The following is a 26,162-nucleotide window of genomic DNA, read 5'->3' as shown; positions in this document are numbered from 1 at the left end:
AATAATAAAAAATATAAAAGTAATTTGAAATTAAAAAAATCAAAAAATTTTAAAAATACAATTAAACTGTAATATCAAACATTACGTAAATATCTTGTTTTATTATTATCTTTACATCAGCAATTAAGTAAGTATGCTTCCCAATTAATTTTTTTTTTAAAAAACGATTATTTTGAGAGTTTTTTTAAATATAGTATATATTTTTTTAAATAATATAATTAAAATAATATTTTAAAAAAAATAGCAGAGATATTACGAGTGGGAGATGACTTCTATTACTCTTGTGTAGTAAGCGTTCAACCCTCTCAAATGCCGGTGCCAGAGTCCAACTACTCCTCTTTTGAAACTTTTTGAGCATACAAGGTGATTTTCGTCAGCGTAATCCGATAGTTGATGTGTCACCTTTTACAATGACATGTCAGTCACCGTACCTGTCTTAAAATCAGATCTTAACCGTACACGTGTGAACAAAATCAGCCAAAAAAAGAAAAAATGAGAAAAAGTACAAGTGGAAAAACTTTGTGAAGGACATAGTTGTCTGTACTGTCCTAGAAGCGGTTTTTTTTGCAGTTTAACCGTATTTTCTGATTTTTATATTTTTATTTAAAATTACATTTTTTATTTTAAAATTATTTTAAGATTATAATATCAAAAATAATTTTTTAAAATAAAAATAATTTGAAAAACAACATAAACATGTATTTTCGTATTTTTTGATTTTTAATTTTTTATTTGAGGTTAATTTTTTTAAAATTATTTTAATGTTATAATATTAAAAATAATTTTTTAAAAATAAAAAAAATAATTGTGAAAACAACATGTCCAGTTGTCCACACTCCCCCATCACTGCATAACTTCTCCTTACCATCTTCATTTCATTGCCATGGCAGCTTCTTCAACTTGAAACGCTCCCCGCTCCCTCACTCAATCTATGAAAAAACCCTAACAAAACCCTACTTTCTCTAAAAAAATGGGTTCTCTGCTCCAATTTCAAGACCTCAATCTTGCCCCGTCTCCATCCTCACCCCTAACCACCACCACCACAGCCGCCGCATCCACCAGCTCCAATACCATAGCCACCTTTCTGTCCGCGAAGGAGACTGCCAAAGCTTTGTTAGTCCCAAAAGTCGAACCTAAGCTCGAACCATTTGATGTTGAAACCCCAATCTACCAACAACAACCACCACAAGACCCCAGCAGCAGCACCCAGGATCTTTTCTTTACCAGTTCCACCCCGAATTACTTCTCTAATTCCCAATTAATCCCTCCTTTCTCCCAGTCCACATCCTCCGAGGACGACAATGCCAATAATCTTTACTCTGAATACAACCGAATCTCCGAACTCTTTCGCACAGCTTTTGCGAAACGCTTGCAAGATCAATACGGAGACATTTCCGTCGTTTCGGACCCAGATTCCCGCGCTATTGTCCCTTTTAATGAAGATGATAATAATAACAGTGTTCTCTCCACCGTCGTGGTCTCCCGGCGTCCGAAGTATCCGCAGCGGTCTTCTGAGCTCGTGCGTGTCACCGACCTGGGAATCGAGGACCAGAGGTATTTTCGTGACTTGGTCCGCCGGACACGAATGGTCTACGACGCCCTTCGGATTTTGTCTATCTTGGAGGAGGAGAAGCGAAGGGGAGAACGCCTAGGACGCCGCGCACGTGGAGATCTCCGTGCTGCCTCTGCGATGAGGGATTGTGGGCTCTGGCTCAATCGGGATAAGCGGATTGTGGGGTCCATTCCTGGTGTTCAAATTGGGGATGTTTTCTTTTTTAGAATGGAACTCTGTGTTATGGGATTGCACGGACAAGCTCAGGCTGGGATTGATTATCTTCCAGCGAGCCAGAGCTCGAATAGGGAGCCTATTGCTACTAGCATTATCGTTTCAGGTGGTTATGAGGACGATGAGGATGCTGGAGATGTGATTATTTATACCGGACATGGTGGGCAGGACAAGTTGAACAGGCAATGCGAGCACCAGAAGCTGGAAGGAGGGAATTTGGCGTTGGAGAGGAGTATGCGTCATGGGATTGAGGTAAGAGTGATTAGAGGGATTAAACATGAAGGTAGTGTTAGTAGCAAGGTTTATGTTTATGATGGGTTGTATAAGATTCTTGATTACTGGTTTGATGTTGGGAAATCAGGGTTTGGTGTTTACAAGTATAGGCTTCTGAGGATAGATGGCCAACCAGAAATGGGTAGTTCAATCTTGAAGTTTGCGGAGAGTTTGAGGACTAAGCCATTGACTGTGAGGCCTAGAGGGTATTTGAGTCTTGATATTTCGAATAAGAAGGAGAATATGCCTGTTTTTTTGTTCAATGATATTGACAATGATCATGATCCTATGTGCTATCAGTATCTTGAACGTACTGTGTTTCCAGTCTTCGTGTTCACTAATGGAAGTAATGGAACTGGATGTGATTGTGTTTCGGGATGCAGTGATGGCTGTTTTTGTGCGATGAAGAATGGAGGTGAGTTGGCTTATGATGAGAATGGTTTTTTGTTGAGGGGGAAGCCGGTGGTATTTGAATGTGGGGTTTCGTGCAGGTGTCCACCAACCTGTCGGAATAGGGTGACACAAAGAGGGTTGAGAAATAGATTGGAAGTGTTTAGGTCGAGGGAAACAGGATGGGGAGTTCGGTCATTGAACGTGATCCATGCTGGTGCTTTTATATGCGAGTATGCAGGGGTTGTCCTCACTAGAGAGCAAGCCCAGATTTTCACTATGAATGGCGGTGGTTTGGTTTATCCAAATAGGTTTTCTGCTAAATGGGCAGAATGGGGGGATTTATCTCAGATCTATCCAAATTACACCCGTCCATCATATCCTGAGCTTCCACCACTGGATTTTGCAATGGATGTGTCAAAAATGAGGAATGTTGCCTGTTATATGAGCCATAGTTCAGCTCCAAACGTGCTGGTGCAATTTGTGCTGCATGATCACAATAATTTGATGTTCCCTCACATCATGCTTTTTGCAATGGAGAATATCCCACCTTTGAGGGAGCTAAGCCTTGATTATGGCGTGGCTGATGACTGGACAGGAAAGCTTGCTATTTGCAACTAACTGATTAAGCTTTAAGAGGATGTGCAACTTTTTTGTGTGGTGTAGCACTGTGTTCTGAGGACATGATGTGCTAAGGTAAACTTAACTATCTCTATTTGCAGCTCGACATCTAGCCTGGACACATATTAGTGCATCTTATTCTGTTTGTGCATTGTTATAATAGGATATGTTTTTGTAGTTCTGGTAGTTTGTAGTAGTAACTGTGTCTCCTGCTGGGTTATTATTATTATTTTTTTATATTCAAACGAGTTATTGTGTTTTATTGTGCTTAGGCATTCCTTTCCTTACCAGGTTGTGTTCTCGTGGAGCTTTTATTATTTATTTTTGTGTCTAGTTCTTGCAGTCAGAACAAGTTAAATTCTGTTCTATTCTTTCCTATCTTTTACTTATTAAGTTGTGATTAAATTAGTATCTCATTACTGCTATAAATCATAATACAGGCTTTCCTATTGTAAGGGTAAATCTTTTGTGATGTTTGTTTTAGGATGTCTTTGCCTTAGCTATTCTGGTTTCTTGGAACAGAACATTATTTCTTTTTCCCTTAATGTGATATTTCCTGCAAAGCTGAGCTACAAACTACATTTTCTATGTTTGGATTAGTCTGCAGCATGGTCTCTGAATTCCAATTTTGCCAATTAGGTTTCTGAGTTTTAGAGTTTCCGTTCACTGTGTTGCTTTCATGCATGTCCATTAGAACCAATTTAACAGTGTCATGCCACTTAAAGTTTATGGATGATGCTTTTGTCATCCATGTTAATAGTTTGATTTTGATTTGTCCTGTGTTTCTTAATTGTTTTCAAGACATGCCGTTAACCCTCCTTTTCTTTTTGATATAGTCTTTCTTTGTAAATAATCTGTTTTCCTCTGAAATAGATATGATCAAGAAAACATCGATGCCTTTTTAAATTTGTGACTCCACTCACCTGCTAGATGCTAATCCGCCATATTTGCCATTAAGATTCTTGATATGCTCGGGCTGAAAGTTTATTCAATAAGAAGAGTCTCGGTTACATGCAAATATTATGAAACTTCCTCTGAGCCATCATATCAGCACGCTTCCTTGATTTTATGACTGGGTTGATTGTTAAATAAAACCTTACCATCCCAAATGTACTAGTGGCTGCACATGGGAATTTGCCATTTGTAGGGCTGATAACAATTGGACAAAATTGGACTGGAAGCACTTGATTGCTGTCCATGAAAAGTTGGAGCCTTGAAGGGCTGTGTAAATAAAGGAAATTAAATGTTTGTGGCCTTCTCTAAATTAACTATAGATATCATTCAGTTTTTCCAAGTCTTTATCATTTTTTAGGATATCCCCTTTTCCTCGCAAGCATCTCCTTGTGCAATCCATCAATGTTTAAACATCCATTTATGTATTGAGGCTCATTTAATTTTTTGGCTTTCCTTGTTGTCCCTGAAAATAGATTTATCAGCACATGATAGTTATTACTGCTTTGTAGGATGTAGTATTTATGTTAAAATCTCTACGAAACCATTACCTTAGTTTCTTATGAAGATTGAATAAGGTTTCTCAGCTAGCATTAAGTTTACCATCTCGGGAATAAAGAGATGGAGTCATTGGTGTATTTCTGTTTTAAAAGTATAAAAATTCATTTTAAAATTGTCCTAGAGACAAATTTATTTTGTCTCTGTCTCTTCAACGAAACAAGTTCTGTCTCTTATGTAGTTGTCCCTCCTGTCCTGGGATATTTATCAAATGCAACCTAATCAACATCCTTTTTATCTCTTTCTGTTTAGTTATCTCTATGCAACATAAAGATTTTATGGTTACAATAGTTTGCGTGCAAAACCACAACTAAATAACATGGAAAAAAGAAAATGATTGGCAATACCAAAAATAAAATTTTGAAAAGATAGAATTAAGTAAGACAACCATTCAGTTACGCATCTAAAGCAAGAGAAGGCAATAAACTTAAAACTAAATTGTTGCAAGGCTCAAGATGAAGTCTTGTAGAAGAAATTGTGCGCTTAACTCCATTAAATGAACACTCAAATATTTGTACAATGAATTAGATTCATGTTTGTACAATGAATTAGATTTCATGTGATAGTGTCATTGTATAGTGATTGGTTTATTTATAAAATTGTTATTGAGAATTAATAAAACTAATGCATTAGTGATGTTAGTGATCTAAATTTTCCTCATAATGGATAAGTGCTTCACTTTCCTACTAATTGTTTCACTAACTTCCATCAACACATCAGTAATCTCTTTCATTTATTAGTGTTTCCTCCTTGTGCTCCATATTTAATCTCTTAAATAAGTTGGTGACTGATGGCGGGAGCTATTATTCACAGAGACAGAATTTTTGGGTTAGGGGGGGTTCTCAAACAGTGATTTCTATACATACTTACCTTTATTCATGAATGTGTGGGGCAATTGGTGGGGGTTCATCTCTTGAAGACATGTTGAGATATTTCCCCCAAACTCTTTAATTTAATAATACTTTTCTCAAGAAAGTTTTCATTAGAAAGGGGAGGGGGTAGATTGGTAATCAAGTCATTTCATTTAAGTGCATCAATATCTGAACTTTTATGAGTGTTTATCAGAGCAGTATAAACGCTGGCTGGCCATCCTGCTTAACAGTCTCAACAGTGAGTGTTTGCAATTGTAAGTGTAAATGTCTAATAATTTCTAATGGAGATTCTATCTAGTCACCTCAAAAAGAGGAGCAACTGGCTTTCCAGATAGTGTTGTTTGTGAATGTAATATCGAACCTTAGGCTGCACAATGGGTTGGTGGTCCCAGTCATCAAAATACCCATGTAATCTGGGATTTCATCCATTGGATGTTCCTTAGGGCTGAAAATGGTCTGGTTCTGAAGTTATTAGTGACTTACATGGTATATATTACAGCTGTGATGTCATGTTCATGCAACATAATTGTATAGCATGCTCGGAAATGTGAGTATCAATTTCTTATCTCATGCCAACTTTGTGCAATATGATTTAATTCTTCGCAGCTTTCTTCTTGTTCTGTTCTGTTTTTTTTTTTATTCCAAAGAAAAAGAAATGCATGTTCTCATGTTCATCACCTTTCGCAGGTGGGAGTTGGAAAATGGATCCTCCCCGGTTTTGACCAAGGTCTTCAATTTTCTGGCTGCTATCTTTTTACCTCGAGTTGATGCTACAGTCCTCGATTAGAAAGGAGCATTCACCTATCATCTGCACTACAAGGCCTTCTCTGCACCCCCCCTGACTTCATACTTCTTGTTTCACAGGTGATTAAGAAGGTGAAACAAAATGCTGGAACTGAAAATTTCTCAGCAAATATGTGGATGCTGCTGTTACTGGCATTTTGACTTTGTAGTTCACTGGATCTCGAGGATGAGTCTTGTACACTAATTCCTTTAGTCAATTTACTTAGGGTTTTCTGTAAGCTTATTACTTGTATTCATGACTGGATGAACTTTTTGTAACTTGTATATACAAAGTTCTAATTGTATAAGCTTGTATAGAAAATCTCAGTGCATCAAAGATAGGCAAATCATTTTATTTTCAATATCTTAGATTGCATTTCTTATTGAAATTAGGAGTTTGATTGAGTGATGATTGGTGGCTAAGATGTTTCATCATGTTACGTGCTTGGCTGGCATGCCCCAGATGCGTGACTCCTTCCCTCAGGCGAAGAGTGTACTGTTGTTCTGGGGTGATGAATTGGTTGAAAATCGCACTGGCACAGCAGCATGGGGTAGGTTTATATGTGCACATCTGTCAGCATGCGGTAGGTTTATATGTGCATGGTATCTCTTAAGCTTCGAGGGATGAAAGGCGTGTTTGTTGTGCCAGAGTTGTCTTAGAATGAGTAACCGTGCAGCATCTGTTCCTCGCTGGGTGAGATCTCAAAAGCAATCCCTCGTAGAATTTTCGTTCACTTGACGAATTTCTCTTCATGGGTGTGGCGTGAGAAATCTTGATACCGATTCCTGTTAGACAGTTCCCCAGTTCGCATGAATGTGAACTGGGGAACTGTGTCAACTCTCAAGAGGGCATGCCAAGCTATGATGTCTACGTTTAGAGTTTGAAGCTTAAATGTTCCCAGTTTGCCATTGTGATTCAAAACTCCAAGCATTGGTGCCAGCAGCACCTTCAAACTAAAATGAACAGCCCTTTGAGGTGAATCCCATGTTCTTTATTCTTTCATCATTTTCAATTTTTGATTCCGAGAAGCAGAGGTGAAGGGACAGACGGAGATGTTGGTGCGTGTATTTGCTAGAACAGTTCGGGTTCGGATAAAGAAATCCAATTTGGCGATCAATTGAAACTATCGAATTGGTGGGCATTTCTGCATGTCTCATTCACCTTTTTCCTCTCCCTGCCGACTTTACAACTTTGCCATCCCCAAAATAAGAAGTTCGGGACCAACACATGGAGGCAAAGAGCTGACGATATACAGGTACAAATTTTTTCATTTTCAACTGAAATGTCTGTCGAAAATATTTCGCTTCCAGAATCACTTCCCACAACATCACAACATTTGTTATTAGGTTAATCAGAAAGCTGGCAAGTATCCCATCTCACAGGTAGACACAGACACTACAGATATGGTTGGTGAGAAAACTCTCAAAATTCCAATAATTGTAACACTAACTGCCTCCAGTTTTAAGTTGTTCTTGGGCAGGTTAAATCTTCTTGAAGGAATGGAAGTTTTAAACAAGTAGAAGAGCCTGACCATGCATTTATAAGTATGTTTAGGATGCAATTTCTTTGATGATGTTCAGCTCTTCCCACTTGGTATCCCCATCACTAAAACATTGCTATTCGATGGCAACTGGTACCATTGGCGAAGCAACTAACTTTGCCATCACAGAAGTGCACACTGCCTAAGACACTTCCTCTGAAATTGGTGTAACATTCAGTTTTCTTTATGTACATTTATGCAATCTTGAGGTGATTTCATAGTAGTGTAATCGATGCTTAACATCACAAATCCCCTTAATCACACATTTCATAAAGGGCATCAAGCCTGGGAGGTTATTGTTCCATTTTTTTCCAAAGCCCACTGTCTGGCTCGTTCCATCTTCCGTTTACGCCATTCGTCTAAAGCTGAGTCAATATTTAACATGTTAGTAGGATCAGCATGACAGTATAATCAACAACACACCTTAAGAACATAAAGTTCTGAAAGCGTAAAAGTTCCGAGGCACCATATAAACAAATGCATACTATCGATGGCCATATAAATTATGAATCCAGAGACATAAATAGTGTCCAAGACCTAAAATTACAGAACACAACTAATCATTTTGAATGAATGCGTTTAGGGAGAGGCAATCTTAACGTATTTAACATGTTAACTGACCAAACCATAACCAATGATACTGGGATAGTTTGATATTTTTTAGCCAGGAAGTTTATTGTTTATTTGATGCAGCAAAGTAACCATTACCGTCTCACAGATATAAGGCTTTTCTGTATGGACCACTAAAAATAGCTGCACAAAAACACAGCTGAAAGATAGAAAATACAGGAAGCAATTACCTTTCAAACTGGAAGCATTATTAAGCGAACGGAAATCCTGTAACCTTTTAGAAAGATCAGCAGCAGCAGCCTGCTTGATATCTTTCTGTTGGACTGTTTCAGGTCCTACATGTACTTCTTGCTCAATTTCCTTCACCTGCAAACACAGAAGGAATCAACTTCTATAAAGAACTTGTTCCAATCGATGAGTTCGCACAATTTCCCTCCTCATTCTTGTTTGATACAAGGTAACATGTAAGAGAGAGAGAGAGAGAGAGAGAGAGAGAGAGAGAGAGAGAGGGATTCCATTTTTTATGGGAAATAAATGCATGCCAAATTTCAGGCACATAATCTAATAGTAAAAAAGGAAGTAAGAAAACAAAAGCACAGGCAAAGCTTCATTTCCAAAAAGTTTTTCATGTTGTTCTGTGGGATTTTAATCAAACATATAACAAGCATGTTAAGATTTAAAGCCAACACCATACTCTCTTTATAAGTTTCCAAGGTTGCATGGCAAGGCGCATCTCTTCAGACTCCTTGATGTAGCTGAGCTTAACTGCGTTTTGAATTGTTAGACGTTAAAACACAGTTAAGAGTTTCCATTGCTCCTGAAATGATTTAGAGTAAAGAAATAAATAGAACTCGGTGGCAATCAAGAAATACCACCATCAAGTTCAGAAAGTGTCATTCCAAAAACAGCAACCTTCAAGAGTCATGCATGGCCTTGACAATACTGATATCAAGCTTAATACCAGATGCTTTTATTCATGTTCAAGAACTGTGAATTTCAATCAGTACATCTTTAAGCTATGTGGACGTAATTTAATGTTAGTTAAATGCCTTCAATATAGCAAAGCATTGAAATTCACCAAACTAGCACTGAAGGGTTTGTTTCCAATCTTAAAACAACATACAACTAAAAAATGTTGAAAGCATGCTGCCATAGTCTTGTCTAAATTGCGATTCAGACTCTAGTCATTTACATTACAGAAGTCTCAAGCAAAAAGAAAAAAAATGGGCAATGAACTGCACATAGCATATTGGAGTAAAATATTGTATTTGACAATGAAAGTTATGAAACTACATGCAGTGGTTTTTCTTGAGTTCAAACCAGCTATAACATCCACATAGCATTACAGATAGAGAGTAATCATGGTGTTATTTTATGATGACGCACCTCTTCAGTTTTTTTTTTAATTATTATTATTGTTTTTTACATATAAACAATAAAGTTTCCCTGTTACAGGGTTTCCTGGGGATCAGTTATCTGAAGATATATGAAGCACAAGCAGTACTTGCGAGGTGAAAAATGGTGAAATTTCAGATAATAGCAGTCTATGCAACTCTGCAACAATTCATCTATCACACTTCCCCATCTCAGAATGGTGAAAAGTTGACAACTAACAAGCAAACCCAATTAAATACAACACAACGCCATAGTAGAGTCTGATTGATCAAAATACTATTATTACCTCATAATGCACTTAGACAACATCCTTAGGGTCAAGTCTCATCTAAAATGAGCAAGGAACTGCATGTTACAACTTTTTATCCAATACAGATTCCAAAAATTAGAAAAAAATCCCGAGGGCCAATTCTCAATCAAAATGAGCATTGAACTGCTTGTAACACCCTCTTATCTAAAACAGATTCGAAAAATTGTCTTTTATGATAATTTTCCTTGTACAGATTAAGCTAAAAGGAATCTGTCCAAAAAGAGGAAGCAAAATTACTCGAGGCAATAAATCCTATTCCTAGTAAGGTGCACTCTTTTGAAAAGTGTTGGAACCCTAGGGTGCATTTAAATGGGAAGGTTTTACCCTACATCCAAACTTCTTCATATCGAAGGCTTTTAAAGGAGCAGACCGGTTCTGGCTATGACTCGTACATATGCACGAGACTCAAATGTTAGTCTGAAGTGTCGCTTCAACTTAATGTCAAGAGCAGATATCAAGCTTCACTCGCAAGGTGCAAATTGAGATATTACAACAGCGCCTTGGAAAATAGAACAAGTCTTCATAAACATCAAAGGATGAGTCCTGTCCCAGTGAAACAAGAGGGGATAAAACATTCTTATACTTGAAAGATTTCCCATTCATTTGGAAAGTCCTTGATCATAAAATCCCAGACTCCACCCATGCTCTTAACAACCAACAGAGAAGCGATACAAACAAACGACTCTGTTTATTTGGGCTAAAAACGACGAAACCAACAAAATAGAGCAAAGTGATAAAATCCGCCTAGCTGATAACTTTTTATTCAATTCAAACATATACCCATTATTATTCCAACGGTATATTAAAATTTTAAGAGAGAGAAAGAGAGATTCATGCCCGAATTGGAGTGGTCAGGTGAGAGCTTGCTGTTGCGGGAAGAGGGAGAAGAGAGAAAGCCCTGAAGCAAGAAAAAGGCTGTGATTGTATTCAACAACGTCATGAATATTGTTGCGTTCTTGAAGGAAAGTCTCACTCTCCATGACTGCAGTGTCTCCATTTTCTTCTTCTTCTTCTAGACAATCTTCTTGTTTTGTTTTGAGTGATGAGAATGATCGATAGCTGATGTTCTTGTTTTTAATAAAGGAAAGGAGCAGGGCTTCTTCTTTCCTTTTTCTTCTTGTTCGGACAAGACAGGCCATCTAACTTCAACGGAAATGTTGCTCATCTGTGGGACCCACTTTGAACTCTGTTACTAATAACCTTCCCTCCTATTAAAAAACATTTCAATTAAGCCCCTCTATTACTAATTGTCTCAACCCGACCTTTTTCTTTTTCTTTTTCTTCCTTTTTTTCCCCCTCATTCGATCGATTTAGAAAAAGTTCCCAAAAAATTCAAATTTTTTTAATTAAAATTTAATATGATTTATATGTTTTGGATTGTTTTGATATACTGATATTAAAAATGATTTTTTTTTAAAAAAAAAAAATATTATTAACATATATTTTGACACGAAAAGTTATTTGAAAAGCAACCACTACCACACTGTCAAACATACTCTTAATCTCCAATCAAAATTACAAATCTATTACATTGACTTGATGCATTTACCTGAACTTTAATATATATAAAATTCTTAAATTTTAATTTGATTATGCCTTGAACAAGTACTTTTTTTCTTCTTCTTTTAATTTGAATATGTGTTAAAAAATATAAATTTAAAAAATTACAGTTTATATCATAAACTTTAATATACATATAATAGTTTATGAGTGATACACCTAAAAATATTAACAAAATAATTTAATTATTTACAAATTTATCATTACTTTTTATCTAATAACTAAAAAGTTTAAATTAAATATTACAAATTTATTATCCAACAAAAACCTCTAATCATCTTCTTCCCAAAGTTATCAAACAAGATCTGGAGTTGACCTGGCCAATGAGCCATGTCTCGGGTTACATGGGTTAACTCGAAAAAATAAATTTTTTTTTTGAAATTTTAATATTTGATATGAAAAAATTAAAAAACAATTCATATAAATATAGGCTAGACATGATATACATAATGAAGTTTACAAGATTATTTCAAAATGTTTTTTATCTCACATTGAAAATATACTATTTTAGTATGTTATCATTGTAAGTCGAAGTATTCAAACCAATTTTTTTTATCTCACATTGAAAAAATATAATTTTTTTCTTGTGAACATAGAGTATATATCATTGTTATTAAACTTGAACTGGTCCGGCGGGTTGACCAAGTGGTTGGACCAGTCTGTGTAAGGTAAAATATCGGGATAAGAAAAAACTCAAAGAAACCCAATTGACTCGTGACTCGGGCGACTCGGCAAAACCCGGTTGAGACCCAATTTTTTTTCTTCAAATGTATTTTTTCTCCTATCTAGAGATCTTTTTTTTAATATATTTTTTAGTTGGTTATTAACCTTTTTTAAAGTTCACTATATAAATACTAGAAAAATATTTTATATTTTAAATGTGAGATTTGAAATCTTTTAGTATATATATTATATGTTCACAAGAAAAAAATTATTTTTTCATTGTGGGATTTGAAACCTTTTAGTATATATACTCTGTATTCATAAAAAAAAAGTTATGTTTTTTTAATGTGGAATAAAAAACCCTTTTAGTTTAAATACTTCAATTTAAAAGAATAACATACTAACATAGTATTTTTTCAATGTGGGATACAAAACTTTTTGAAATAATCTTTTAAACTTCATTATTTATAACATTGTAGTCTATATTGACATTAATTGTTTCTTAATTTTTTCATATGAAATATTAAATCTTCAAATATTTTTTTTTAATTTTCCTGGGTTGATTTGGGTTACCAGGGTCAGTCCGTGTAACTCGGGACCTGAATCCTTGACCGGGTTAACCCCCAGGTCGAGTCTGATAACTATGATATATGTATACTAAAAGACTTCAAATTCCACATTGAAAAAAAATTATTCTAGTATTTATACAGTGAACTTTGAAAAGGGTTAATAACCAACTAAAAAAATATATAAACAATGGGTTTTTGGCCAGGAGAAAAAACACATTTGAAAAAAAAACCCGGGTCTTAATCGGGTTTTGCCGGGTCGCCCGGGTCACGGGTCAACCTAGCAGGTCAATTGAGTTTGCCAGATTTTTGTTTATCCCGATCTTTTATCTTATCCGAACCGGTCTAGCCATCAAGTAGATGGAGTCTTGATTTGACTTGTTAGACTGGTTCAAATTTAATAACTATGCTTCTTCCATCCATTTTCTTACACTGAACACCAAACCTCAATGTTATCATCGTTTTACTTTGATTTGATTATGCTTTAAACATGTCTTCTTCTTCTTCTTCTTTTTTAGTTTGGATATGTGTTAAAAGATGTAAATTTAAAAAAATTATAGCTTGCATCATCAATTTTAATGTAGGCATAATAATTTATGAGCAATATACCTAAAAGAAGATTAACAAAAAATATTTTATTATTTACAAGTTTATCATTATTTTTTATCTAATCACTAAAAAGCTCTTAAATTAAATATTACAAATTTATCATGGAATAAAAAAACCTTAACGTTCAAAATTTATTATCTAACAAAAACCCTAATCATTTTCTTCCATCCACCTTCTTATCCTAAATACCAAACCTAACCATCATCGTCGTTTTCCTTTTGATCCCTTCAAATCCATCGTCTCCAACCATAAACTCACAATCCAGCCAAACTCACTTAAAGCCGGTTTATGGCTAGAATTTTTAGCATGCCAGAGATGAGTGAAGAGTCTTAAACGGAGAACCGTGACATTTCGATGAGAGTGTTTGTTTCTGTGGTTGCTTCTGTTGTTGAAGCAAACCATAGAAAAAAAATTGTTTGGTAATTGAGGAAACATTATTTACTGTTTGTGGGACCCAATATATTTTGTGTTTAAAACACAGGGCAGTCGATAACAGCTTCAAGCTGCTTCTTCGTCTTCTAAAAACGTTCTTCACTGTTCACTTTAAACTCTCCACTATTCAGTGTTCACTTTATAAAAGTGAACAACGGAGAACGTTTTCACTGTTTCGGCTGGACCAGGTCCAGTCCAAATCTAAATGTATTAAACTGGATCCAACCCAGTAAAATAAAAAAATTCATTTTTTTATTTTTAATTGTGTTTTATTAAAAAAAAACTGGTGTTTAACATTATTTAATGACACTACATAAATTAGAAGGATATCGCATGATGACGTAGCATTTGTAAAATTTGACCGCAATCCCAATTATGTTCTTGATAATATTTTACCTAATGTTATTGCACGCTCAAGAAACCATGAAAACTGTAGTCCTTGTCGGATGGATTTCGTACGTGATGGAATTGTAGATAGTTTAATGGAACAATAAAAAATATTTGAACAATAAAAAATATTTTATATAAAATATTATTTATTTCATGATGTATGAAATAACAATAGTTAAATCTACAATATTTAAATTAAAAACCATCAATATATATATATATATTAATTATTTTATAACTTCAATTTGAAAAGTATTCTTAATTAAACACATTAAACTACTTTTTGTTCGATCTTAATTTTAACCACAGTTTTAACCAAACATATATAAATATCAAACCAACCTTAATAAAAAATATTTTTATAAAATAATTTTTTTAAATCACAACTACAAAAATGACCTGAATACAAAACTCATTGGAATCCTCATGTGAAAAACTAAAAAATGACATAAGATATAGACTACAAGAAACAGAGAGAAGATTTATAATATTAAACTACAAAAAGGAAGAATCTGAACAGATTACAATACATCAAAGAGTAATATTGAGTATTTATATGTTTTGCTTGGAATTGATTTCCTTCCACCAATAAAATGACAGATATTAAAAAAATTAGAGTTCTTTATAAGCTTCAATTTAAAGTTTTTTTAGATAAATCTACTTGCTTTTTAAGAAAAGAAAGAAATTCCAACTGCTAGAAGAGAAAAATCGATTAAAAACACTAGATACTGGTTTTGATTTAGATTCAGATAAATATGGGAGAGAAAGAAAATGATATTTTAAAAAAGAAAAATCATGTTTAGAAGAGAAAAAATTTATGTTTATTGTTTGAGCATTTATTATATCATACACGAGAGTAGTTTATTTTTTTTATTCAATTTAAAAATTTATGTTAGTATAAAATGAAAATTATAATTTTTTTAAATCCAGTCAATAACATCAGGGATAAGTTTTGATAGCTTAATTACATTTAATCAACCAAGATAGATCAATAGCTTTAATCGTAGGTTAGGGTACCAAATTGAAACACTAGTAGTAGTTGGAGGGTCTGTATGTAGTTTAAAACAAATCATAAACGCAACGTTTTGAACAGCGAATTCAAATTCCTCAGCCCGCACAAAAACACGAGACAGCAACAGCAGCAGCAGCAGCAATTTCTTTTCACTATTTTAATTTTCCCTTCGCGTTTCCAGAAAAGTAAAAGCTCCTCCCTCCAGTCTTGGATCCTAACAATGGATCTTCTTCAAAACTACCAAAACGACGGAGAATTAGACCAAAACCCTAATTCCTCTCCGGATTCATCCCCTCCACGTCTCCTCCCTTCCAAATCCGCCGCTCCCAAAGTCGACGACACCATGCTAGCCCTAACAGTGGCCAATCAAATGCTCTCTAAACCTATCGACCCCGTCCAGCACGTCGTCGCTTTCAACCCTACCTACGACCAGATGTGGGCTCCGGTTTTAGGCCCCGCCCATCCCTACGCCAAGGACGGCATTGCCCAGGGCATGCGCAACCACAAGCTCGGCTTCGTCGAGGACGCCGCCATTGATTCCTTCGTCTTCGACGAGCAGTACAACACTTTCCACAAGTATGGCTACGCGGCTGACCCCTCTGCTTCTGCAGGTAATAATTATATTGGTGATTTGGATGTTTTAGAAAAAAATAATGGGATTTCTGTTTATAATATTCCGCAACATGAACAAAAGAAGCGAAAGATTGAGAAGAAAACGGAAGCTGCTGAGGATGACGATGATGGAATGGACAAGGAAGAGGTTGAGAATCCGGCTACGGATGCGTGGTTGATGAAGAATAGGAAGAGCCCATGGGCTGGTAAGAAGGAGGGATTACAAACTGAGTTGACTGAAGAGCAGAAAAAATATGCGGAAGAGCACGCGAGGAAGAAGGAGGAGAAAGCTGGTGGTGAAAAAGGTGAGCTCGTTGCTGATAAGACTACTTTTCATGGTAAAGAAGAGAGGGATTATCAAGGGAGGTCGTGGATTGCGCCACCTAAAGATGCTAAAGCTAGTAATGACCATTGTTATATACCCAAGAGATTGGTGCATACATGGAGTGGCCATACTAAAGGAGTTTCTGCTATAAGGTTTTTCCCTAAACATGGCCATTTGATACTTTCTGCGGGTATGGATACGAAGGTGAAGATATGGGACGTGTTTAATTCGGGAAAGTGTATGAGAACTTATATGGGTCATTCTAAGGCTGTCAGGGATATTTCATTTTGTAACGATGGCTCCAAGTTCTTAACTGCTGGTTATGATAAGAATATTAAGTACTGGGACACAGAAACGGGCCAGGTTATCTCTTCGTTTTCGACTGGGAAGATTCCATATGTTGTTAAGCTCAATCCTGATGATGATAAGCAGAATATATTGTTGGCGGGTATGAGTGATAAGAAGATTGTGCAGTGGGATATGAACACGGGGCAGATTACTCAGGAGTATGACCAGCATTTGGGGGCAGTGAATACCATCACATTTGTGGATAATAACAGGAGATTTGTTACTTCAAGTGATGATAAATCACTCCGTGTATGGGAATTTGGGATCCCTGTTGTTATTAAGTATATTAGTGAGCCTCACATGCATTCTATGCCATCGATCTCTCTTCATCCCAATATGAATTGGCTTGCTGCGCAGAGTTTGGATAACCAGATTCTTATTTATAGTACTAGGGAAAGATTCCAGTTGAATAAGAAGAAGAGGTTCGCTGGTCACATTGTGGCTGGTTATGCTTGTCAAGTCAATTTCTCACCAGATGGAAGATTTGTTATGTCAGGAGATGGTGAGGGTAAATGCTGGTTTTGGGACTGGAAGAGTTGTAAAGTTTTCAGGACCCTCAAATGTCACGAGGGAGTCTGCATTGGGGCTGAGTGGCATCCGCTGGAGCAAAGTAAAGTGGCCACTTGTGGCTGGGATGGATTGATTAAATACTGGTAAGTAATACGTCTCACACAAGCCTAATACTTAATAATTTTCATGTTTAATGAATCTACGCTTGTTTTTTCAGGCAATATGCCTTGATGTGTCATGTATGCTCAATCTGTGCTGTGAATTCAACATTGTCATGTGCTCCAAAATCAAGAACCTCTTTCCTTCAACGGCTCATTGGATATTCGTATTCTAGATTTTGGTTCTGCATTGCATCGTTTAAACCATCCTTTTTGTGCTCAGGCTCACTTTGACATTTTTCAAATTGAAGTTTATTGGAGGAAGGATCATTATGTCATTTACAAAGAATGCCTGGATGTTCTCCTTCTACCATTTATATTATTTGCTACAGCAGCATTGTCCTTCTGAAAACTAAACCAGTTTAATGCTGTGAAGATGCTCTATGTTTGGTGGTTGCTTTAGCCATTTTTCAATTATGATGATGTGCAGTCACATTAAACTGGGCATGAATTTGAAGTATCACAGCTTGATTTCTATTAGATCTGTTACAGGCATTTTTAATCATTCTAGTAGTGCTTAGAAAGGTTACAATCACTGCTGCATACACGCTTGTCAAGGACTGCCACTCCACATATAAATTTGATTATATGATGGATTGGTCATTACATTTGGAAGCTAACGTTCATCTCTTGCTTTTGGCTGCAGGGACTAGTTGCTTTCAGATCTGACTTGGCACATATATCAGTTGAGCAACCCACTTCATACACCCTGCCAGAGAGACACTACAGATATCCTGCTGAATAGATGAGTGGAAGAACCAAACTAGTTTCTTCTATCCAGAAATTTATGTGCAGCAATTGGTGAGAATTGATTGAGGACCATTGAGAAACTCATCCCAACGTTTGCAAGGTAGTCATTTTTTTACTGATGTAAACTAAATATGTAACTTTCTTAAAAGGTCCTGAGTTTTTTTGGCAGTTCTCACTTAAAGTTTCAACAGTTGATATATACTGGTATGATCCTATCTAGTTTCAATGAGGCATCATGCATATCAAGCACGGATTTGCTATGATTAGTGCATTAGTTCACTGTTTAGTGATTGCATCCCACCTTCGTTCTCAAGACCAGGTATTCTACCTGGTCTTGGCCAACATGAGGTTCAACCTCTGACTAGGACAGGCCTAGTTTCGGAGCTAACTTGCAGAATTCTGAGTTAGTCCTTGCAAATAACAAGTTTATTTTCTTTAGTCAATATGGTACAATTGATTATAACATTCTAATTTCATTGGGTTATATACATTACATATTGTAAATTCTCTGGGGCGTTAAACAAGTTTCTCAATTTTTTCTTTTGATATAATCTGTATCAAACTCCTACTTGCGATGATAGGAACTCGTTTTATCTTATAATCGATACTTGACATGCAAACTTCAAAGGGCAATCTGCTGACATATCACGATTTCAATATTTTGAGATTTGCTGCAGCTCTAATCTTCCACAAGGTTTGCAGAGTTATGTTTAGATATACAAATACAATTTCCGATTGCTGCAGAGGACATCGGACTCGTAGATTTTAGCAGCCTTGCTCACATTCCACTGCAGGCAAGAACTAGAAATGAACTATAACATCTGGATTTTACAAGTTAAAACAGTAACTTGGGAATATACAAGTCATATCGGTGGTATTCTCATTCATTATTCTTCTGTATGCTAAAACTAGGAAAATATAGTTATTATAAAAATGAAAAGGCACCTCAATCAGGGCCAGTCAATAATGTAAAGCTGATTCAGCCACTCCTCCAAGCTCAAACCAACACCCGGTGTGCAAGATGACGACGACGGATCATGAGCAGAACTTTTTTGAATTGCCATTGACAATAAAATCAAATCAGTGTAACAGTAGTGGCTTCCTACTTGTGGGCAAAACCACCATTCTTAGCGCATTCTCTGTCTAAACCCAAGGAAGACAAGAATTATGATGGACTATAATTAGTGTCTGCTGTATGAAACAGGATCCTCATGAAGATACCACCACCTGCAGAGTCTTTCAACTTGTGGCATTCAGTTTCTGTTGAAGGATCTTGTTCAGAAGTCCTGGATTGGCCTTACCTTTTGATAATTTCATCACCTGCAAATGAATCAGCGTTCAGAATTATCCCAATCTACTAAAGCATAATCAGGGGAAAATAAATTACATGAAGGTTCGTCTTATAACTTGTAATGGTTTGTATACCTGGCCAGCAAAAAAACCTTGTATCTTAGTTTTTCCGGCTTGGTATTGTTCCAACTGCTTTGGGTTCTCTGAAAGCACTTTATCTACCATCTTCTCAATATGAGCAGGATCTACTATCTGTTATATTGAAACATGTGAGAAACCCACCTATTGGAACTAAAATAGTGTTCCTCTCCTGATTTCCATACAACATTTATGCCATTTTCAATCACTGAAATTACACTCATCTCACTGTTAGATGTGTTAAGAAACTGAACCACAGATAAAGCTTGGCGGACACCTCCTCCAGCCTTTTCTACAACCATAGAGCACATTGCATTTTCAAGCGAAGCTTCTAAGCTTTGCCAACACCATGACCAACTCATTAGACAATTGAAGCACAAAGGTAATCGACAATTGAAGCACTAAGGTAATCGATCACACAGCTGAATGATATATTATTTGTTGGCACCTTTTAAAGAGAGTAAGGGTGGAAACTTGATTAGAAGATTCAACAATCTCAGCTTTTCTTCACGTCTCTGGTTCTCAACACCATGCTAGACCAAGAAGGCTTGTAAGGAAATGACACAATCATCCAGCTGCGCTTCCAGTTAATTTGTTTATTTCTGCCGTTTGGCACGGTAAAGGCAATCACCCTTATTTTTTAGCTTATTTATGCATAAACTCAGGGCATGTACTTCTAAACTAAAGTTGTTGAACACTTTGTTATTGCTGTGAACGATAGTTAAATATGCTGCAGGGGCAAAGTGAGAGACTTGCCTGAACCAAATTTTTTTCTTCTATCAGTCCCTTGACAGTTCCACCTTTGGCTATGAGCTCAGACAGTATCTGCAAAATAATAAATGAGGAATTCTCAAAAATTAAGAATTGTAGTTATTTATGCTTATGCCCAGAGAACAACCAAAAGTACCAAAATTTTCCTCTCATCAGCACAGAGAAAATAATAGAAAGGCTCCAGATTTTAACCCTGTTAACTCCTGTATAACATAAGGCTGCAGATATAAGCCTGTCTGTGACTGCTGTATAACACGAGGCTGCAGAAATTTAAGCCTTTATCTCTAACTATTAAATGTCTTCAAAATATGTATTCTCTTGTAGAATTCTTGCTTTTACAGGACAATAGCAAAGGATAAAAAAAGAAGGAAAACTGAAATAAAGGTTAATCTGCTTTCATGCTAATGAGGCTTTCGTAATCCACCAAGAAAAAGAAGCAAAATCTTCAAGCTGATGAGGTAGGTAAATTATGTTTATCCTACTTTGTTTAAAAAACTTAATAATTGTTGCCATTTGCCAAGTGTAAATAACATGTTTAAATCAGGAAGACATGAGAAAGATGCTGAAAAAAATAAAAAGAACTATCTCGCAGCAAGCAGCAAAGACAACTAATAATGGCTGAAATGACATTAATTCTTGCAAAGTTAAGGTAACATATCGTATTATGGAGATGAGATGGGGTATTGTATCATGATGAAGTATGTTCCGGAACAAAAAGAAAAGGAAAAGGATCCTTATGAAGTTTGAATATGAAATAGCAGTGGTAACTAATGGAAACAAACTTTTACCTCTTTCCCAATCTTCCCACTGATAGTCCCACCTTTAATAGAAGCTATAAGCTCAGCCAACTCCTGGGGGTTAAGTTTAATATCATTTATAGATACTTTCTCATTTTTCATATAGGCAGCAATATCCCCACTTATCCAGTTGGTAGCCAGATTCACATCAGCACCCTTGGCAATTGTTGCATCAAAAAATTCAGCGACCTAAAAATTCATTTGGTGAAAGAAAATCCTACATCAGATCATTCCAGCGTGATACCTTTTACAAGAAATGCCTATGATTCAACAAACACATGAATTGAGAACTCAGTGAGTAGAATCATTCAGGCTTGCTTTACAGTAAGACAAGAAAATTGCTCAAGGTGCAGCTTCGGAGGTTTGGAATTCAATAACCTGAAACTTAACTTGCATAGCAAACCATACATCACTCTGTTGGTGCATGATGCACTCTTGAGGCTTGTAACATTGCTAGATGCTGACAAATACCATGAGCTTTCCACAACAGAGTTTTGAGGAAAAATTCATTGTAACAAATTTTTAGGGAGGAGATGGAGACAATAAATTGAGAACCCCAGAACATATAATTCCAAGGCTTTCTAATCCAAAACATATTTTTTCTCAAACTTTTATACCACGTTTCTGGCAGTGAAAGTATATAATATGAACGTGGTAATGTATTTTTTGGTCTCTGAACAGTTGAAAAACAGATCCTAGAGAATACAAGAGACATTAAAGACCGTGACAAGGACTTACATTTATGTCATTTGCAAGGAAAAGAACATCCTGCATGCTTAGGCCCATGCTGTCATACCTCCGGCGCTTCATTTCTGGAAGTTCTGGCAAAGAATTTTGAATACTATCAACGTACTCTTTTTTGACAATAACTTCTGGAAGGTCTGGTTCTGGAAATTATCGATAATTGGAAAGCCCCTCCTTTTTCCTCATTGTAATTGTTTTCTAAACAGAGTAAAAGAGGATATAAGCAACCATTAATGAGTGAGTGAACTGCATCTTCTATGTATTGCGCTAAAATGAGGGACAATATCTAGTTTTAACCTGAGTGCCTTCTTCCCAAAGCCGTGTTTCTTGTACAATTGAACTGCCTTGCCCTTGACTGTGCAGAAGCACTTGTCTTGATATCTCAAAATCAATTGCCCTATTAACTGACGAAAATGAATTTAAATTCTTTATCTCAACCTGCCAACACGAAATATAAGTAGATAAATGAACAGCTAAATATCACAAATCACATATAACATAGTTCTTTCAAATTTGCTAAATAATGCATATGACAGTACATCTATTCTTTAGAATGAAGTGATAATCACAAGAAAGAAAATGAGCTTAGAAAGGATGAATCTGCTAGTAAAGAGCATGGCAAAAGAAATTCTTGCATTTCCAAGATGGCTGAAAATGTATTCACCCATTTGCAAGCATATGCCATGTCTTTCACTATTCAGTATAACTTCTGTAGATTCAAGTTATCAGTATAATATTATAATGATTCATAGCATTTCACTTCTTGCTTTCTGAGTTCTGAAATACTCCACATACTGAGCCAACTAAATCATGTATTTGAGTTGCTTGAAGCACAAGTTCAAATTACCTTTGTCCCAAACTCTGACTGTCCAATTGGTCGAATTGACACATTTACATCACAGCGAAGTGATCCTTCCTGCATATTACCATTACTATTTCCCAAGTAGCGGACCACCCTCTATTTCAGCTGCATACTCTGCAGCTTCAATACCATTTCTCATATCAGGTTCAGAAACAATTTCAAGCAAAGGCACCCCTGCTCTATTCAAATCAACCTGCAAAAGACGAGAAATACTTGTCAGGTGCCCAGTCACAATACAAGTTTAATTATCTACCAATTCTGAAGATTTAGAGGAAAAAAGGTAATGAACTAATAACCCCTTTTCCCCATTATCCATAACGGTCCAATGAACAAATTATGAGGACAGCAATACCAGCATCCTCTTCCATATGAACTCTTGTAATGCCAAACCTCCTATGCCCACCACCAAATTCCACAGGAAGATCCAAATCAACATAACCATTGGTTGCAATTGGTATATCAAACTGAGATATTTGGTAACCCTTTGGAAGGTCAGGGTAAAAATACTGTTTCCTATCAAACTTTGAGTTTAAAGACAGCTTGCAATTAAGCGCAAGACCTAATTTCACAGCAAACTCAATGACTTTGGAGTTCAAAACTGGTAAAGCACCTGGCAACCCCATGCAAACAGGGCAGATACTTGTGTTTGGTTGAGCTCCATAGTTGTATGGACATCCACAAAAGGCTTTGGTTAAAGTGGATAGCTGGACATGGGTTTCTATACCAATGATTGCCTCATAGTCTTTTATAAGTTTATCAATAGTTTTGGTCTGAGTCTGGGTAGAAACTTTGATTTGTGGGTTCTGCTGTTTTTCTTGTGTGGCTGTTTGAGTTTGTGTGACGCTGCTGCTTTTCATCGTGCAGTACAAGGCACCATTCTTTCTTCTAAAGAAGGCACTTGGATATAACAATAATGGGACGGTTTGAATGTTTTTTAACAGAGTGGAAGCCATAGCTTTTTTTATTACTAACTCCAAACTCCCTGCAAAATATCAAATAGGTGGTAAGCAAAAGCTACAATGGACAATTCGAAGAGCATTAAAATGTGAGAGCAAGAAACCAAACAAAAAGAAAAGGAAAACATAGAACTTCGAACTTCGAACTGAAACTGAAGAGAAGGGCTGAATTGATGAGTACCCAGAAGATAAATTCATGATTAAACCTTGAAAACGAAGGCCATAAATCCTTGTAAGAGGTGAAAGTGAAATCGTAAGTAGAAAAAGGAGTGATTTTGAAAGGTGCCCATGGATTATTTTTGTCAAAAAATAATGAAAATAAGTTAAAGGAACACAAAGAGAAAGACAAAACTTGAAGAAGAAACAGATATTACTTGAATGAACGTATAGCAATAGCATTACTAGAAGTGAAAGGAATAATGATCGTTCGTTTAATTACTTGCATTACCTGTTTTCTTCAGTACCGAAGTAACCCGACTACTTGAAGAAAAGGTTTCTTTTTGTTAAAGAAGGAAAGGAACCAACCTAGCCTAGCAACAGTCATACTTTAACCAATTCTACTTTAAGAAAATGTTTCAAGACAGCAGCAATTAGGTGGGCGTGCCGGAGTGGTTATCGGGCATGACTAGAAATCATGTGGGCTTTGCCCGCGCAGGTTCGAATCCTGCCGCTCACGATTTTTGAATTATTTTTATCACTGTATTGGTCAGAGCGCGCGCGAATATATTGAACGATCTACAACCGGAAAAGGTTTCCGATTGTCAGGCAGGTTCTGCCGGTATATATTGACCAAGTCACAAACATAGCTGGAGTTCCAGAAACTTCCAAAATTAGCGTGGAACATCAAAGCACTCCATATTTAGCACATCTCCACAGTGCCCCGTGTGGTTAATCCACAAAATATGAGCTAACAAATAGCAAGGTAGTTTTGGATTAACACAAACCATCCACAATGACATTTAATTTGTAAAGCCCATTTTCTACCTCTAGTCGTCTAAACCCCGATTGGTAGCTGTTGGTGTTGGTGGCGGTGGCCGTGGTGGCCGTTGGTGGTGATGGGGAGTGAGACCACTGCACGATCAAGGAAAGTAATGGTGGTGGCAGACCCAAGCCGCGAATCAGCAGGTGCGCTTCAATATGCACTTTCCCATGTAGTTGTTGAGAATGATGAGCTCATACTTCTCCATGTCGAAAGTTCATATTCTTGGTGGAACACATTTTCGTTCAGAAAGATATATAGTCTAACGCCAGGTCCCATGCCCAACTCATCTGAAGGAGGCGGTGGAGTTGGGGAAGGTGACTTTCTTGAAGCAATGCGGCAGGTGTGCCGGATTGCCCAGCCAAAAATCCCTGTTCACTTAGAAAGGACTCAATTAATGGAGGAGACCAAGGACAAGGCGAATACTATCCTTAACAAAAGCAACCTGTTAAGGGTCGATCTTCTTATTATTGGCCAGAGACGAGGTTTCTCTACTGCAATATTAGGGTGAGATTGACAAGCCATCTCCAAACTTTGCATTACATTACATGTAAAATTAGCTAGGAAGATGAAGAAAAAGAAAAAAGAAGAAGAAGAAGAAGAAGCAAGGGGAATCCCTGATTCTGCATGAACTCTGTTAATAAACCACTTTCACAAACCTAACTAAATCTATCCTGAAGGGCTCAAAACTGCCAAAAATCCAAAGCTAGCTAGAATGCAGAAATACCATGTTTCCGATACAACATGCAACTCTTTTTTATGGCTGTCTCTATCTGGGCTCCTCTCCTGCTACATTTTCTTTAAAAATTTCTAGCCTGTGAACATGCATATGTGGTTACTTGGTAAAGAAAAATTATGTTAAATTATGGTCCGCAAACACTCCAACCATGAAAATGAGGTATGGTTCTCAGCGTGCCATTCAAAAAGTAAACCTGGGTAGCAGTAAGACAACTAGTCCTGCTCCTCGTGAAGATGATCGAAAATGTTGGAGAGGTTGGGCAGGAGAGAGCTTGAAACTCGATCAGACTCAAAAGATCCTATTAGAAACGGATATCATTTTGATCTTGTTATCTAGATCTTTTCGGATATGAAGTTCCTAATTCTCTGTTCTTTTTTGTATCTGTAGCACGAGCAGGTATAAACTGTCAGGAGGGTCGGGTACAAAGGGGTTAGATACAGCGGAGTATTTGATTGAGAACAGCAAGTGCAGTTGTGTTGCAGTGCAGAAAAGAGGACAGAATGCAGGTTATGTGCTAAATACAAAAACCCACAAAAACTTCTGGCTCCTAGCATGATCATTTTTGGTCAATCTCACAAAATTACTTGAAAATCCTGCAAGCTTCATAGAGATGATCACTTCCGAGGTCAGCTTCCTCTATAGTGATGGCAATTGATTCAAGAAGAAATGCATCGGCCAATCAAGTGACTCCAGACCCATTGCTCCCCCTAAGCCTCGCTTGTTTATGACACATACAAATCAATTTCAGAACTTGAGATTGTTAATACTTTCATTGCCAGATTGAGTAAAACTTTTTATTCAAGTTTTTTCTTTTCATTTTATTACTGTTTTCATCTCTTAATTCTCACAATTTCTAAACATATGGAAAGAAGATAGCGACCGAAGCCAGATTCTATTTTCT

The 26,162-nt window shown here is 36.6% G+C and overlaps 4 protein-coding genes, 1 non-coding gene and 1 pseudogene across 9 annotated transcripts; 4 read left to right on the top strand and 2 right to left on the bottom strand.

The window, feature by feature from the left end:
* The first annotated feature begins 843 nt into the window (after positions 1–843).
* LOC133697149 (histone-lysine N-methyltransferase family member SUVH9) lies at positions 844–6,596 on the top strand. Of its 2 annotated transcripts, none has more exons than XM_062119539.1 (2): positions 844–3,145; positions 6,139–6,596. In XM_062119539.1, the coding sequence occupies exon 1, from the start codon at positions 971–973 to the stop codon at positions 3,068–3,070; it is 2,100 nt and encodes a 699-aa protein (XP_061975523.1). In that variant the 5' UTR covers positions 844–970; the 3' UTR covers positions 3,071–3,145; positions 6,139–6,596. The 2 variants fall into 2 exon arrangements, with proteins under 2 accessions (XP_061975523.1, XP_061975524.1); XM_062119540.1 differs by lacking the exon at positions 6,139–6,596 and adding an exon at positions 4,218–4,475.
* A 1,318-nt stretch (positions 6,597–7,914) lies between these two features.
* LOC133697151 (uncharacterized) lies at positions 7,915–11,175 on the bottom strand. Its single transcript, XM_062119541.1, has 4 exons — positions 10,888–11,175; positions 9,040–9,110; positions 8,576–8,711; positions 7,915–8,140 (listed from the first exon to the last, which is right to left on the bottom strand). The coding sequence occupies exons 1-4, from the start codon at positions 11,045–11,047 to the stop codon at positions 8,055–8,057; spliced, it is 453 nt and encodes a 150-aa protein (XP_061975525.1). The 5' UTR covers positions 11,048–11,175; the 3' UTR covers positions 7,915–8,054.
* Positions 11,176–15,390: 4,215 nt separating this feature from the next.
* Positions 15,391–20,190, top strand: LOC133697758 (uncharacterized). Of its 4 annotated transcripts, none has more exons than XR_009842925.1 (3): positions 15,391–17,220; positions 17,882–18,085; positions 19,190–20,190. XR_009842925.1 is itself a non-coding variant. In XM_062120518.1 (3 exons), the coding sequence occupies exons 1-3, from the start codon at positions 15,861–15,863 to the stop codon at positions 17,467–17,469; spliced, it is 1,452 nt and encodes a 483-aa protein (XP_061976502.1). In that variant the 5' UTR covers positions 15,716–15,860; the 3' UTR covers positions 17,470–17,859. The 4 variants fall into 4 exon arrangements, 3 of the variants coding, with proteins under 3 accessions (XP_061976500.1, XP_061976501.1, XP_061976502.1); XM_062120518.1 differs by lacking the exons at positions 17,882–18,085; positions 19,190–20,190 and adding an exon at positions 17,295–17,859 and having other exon boundaries at positions 15,716–15,893; positions 15,977–17,220; XM_062120516.1 differs by lacking the exons at positions 17,882–18,085; positions 19,190–20,190 and adding an exon at positions 17,295–17,860.
* Positions 18,671–24,967, bottom strand: LOC133697761 (glutamyl-tRNA(Gln) amidotransferase subunit B, chloroplastic/mitochondrial-like; annotated as a pseudogene).
* Positions 24,138–24,219, top strand: TRNAS-AGA (transfer RNA serine (anticodon AGA)). The gene has a single exon. It is a non-coding gene; the product is annotated as a tRNA-Ser (tRNA).
* On the top strand, positions 24,165–26,063 carry LOC133697760 (uncharacterized). The gene is made up of 2 exons (XM_062120520.1): positions 24,165–25,029; positions 25,649–26,063. The coding sequence occupies exons 1-2, from the start codon at positions 24,599–24,601 to the stop codon at positions 25,815–25,817; spliced, it is 600 nt and encodes a 199-aa protein (XP_061976504.1). The 5' UTR covers positions 24,165–24,598; the 3' UTR covers positions 25,818–26,063.
* The last annotated feature ends 99 nt before the right edge of the window (positions 26,064–26,162 follow it).

This window comes from Populus nigra, chromosome 6 (genome assembly GCF_951802175.1).
Source record: "Populus nigra chromosome 6, ddPopNigr1.1, whole genome shotgun sequence".
Classification (NCBI taxonomy): Eukaryota; Viridiplantae; Streptophyta; class Magnoliopsida; order Malpighiales; family Salicaceae; genus Populus; species Populus nigra.
Note: the sequence above shows the minus strand (reverse complement) of the source record. Positions and strands in the feature narration are given on the sequence as shown.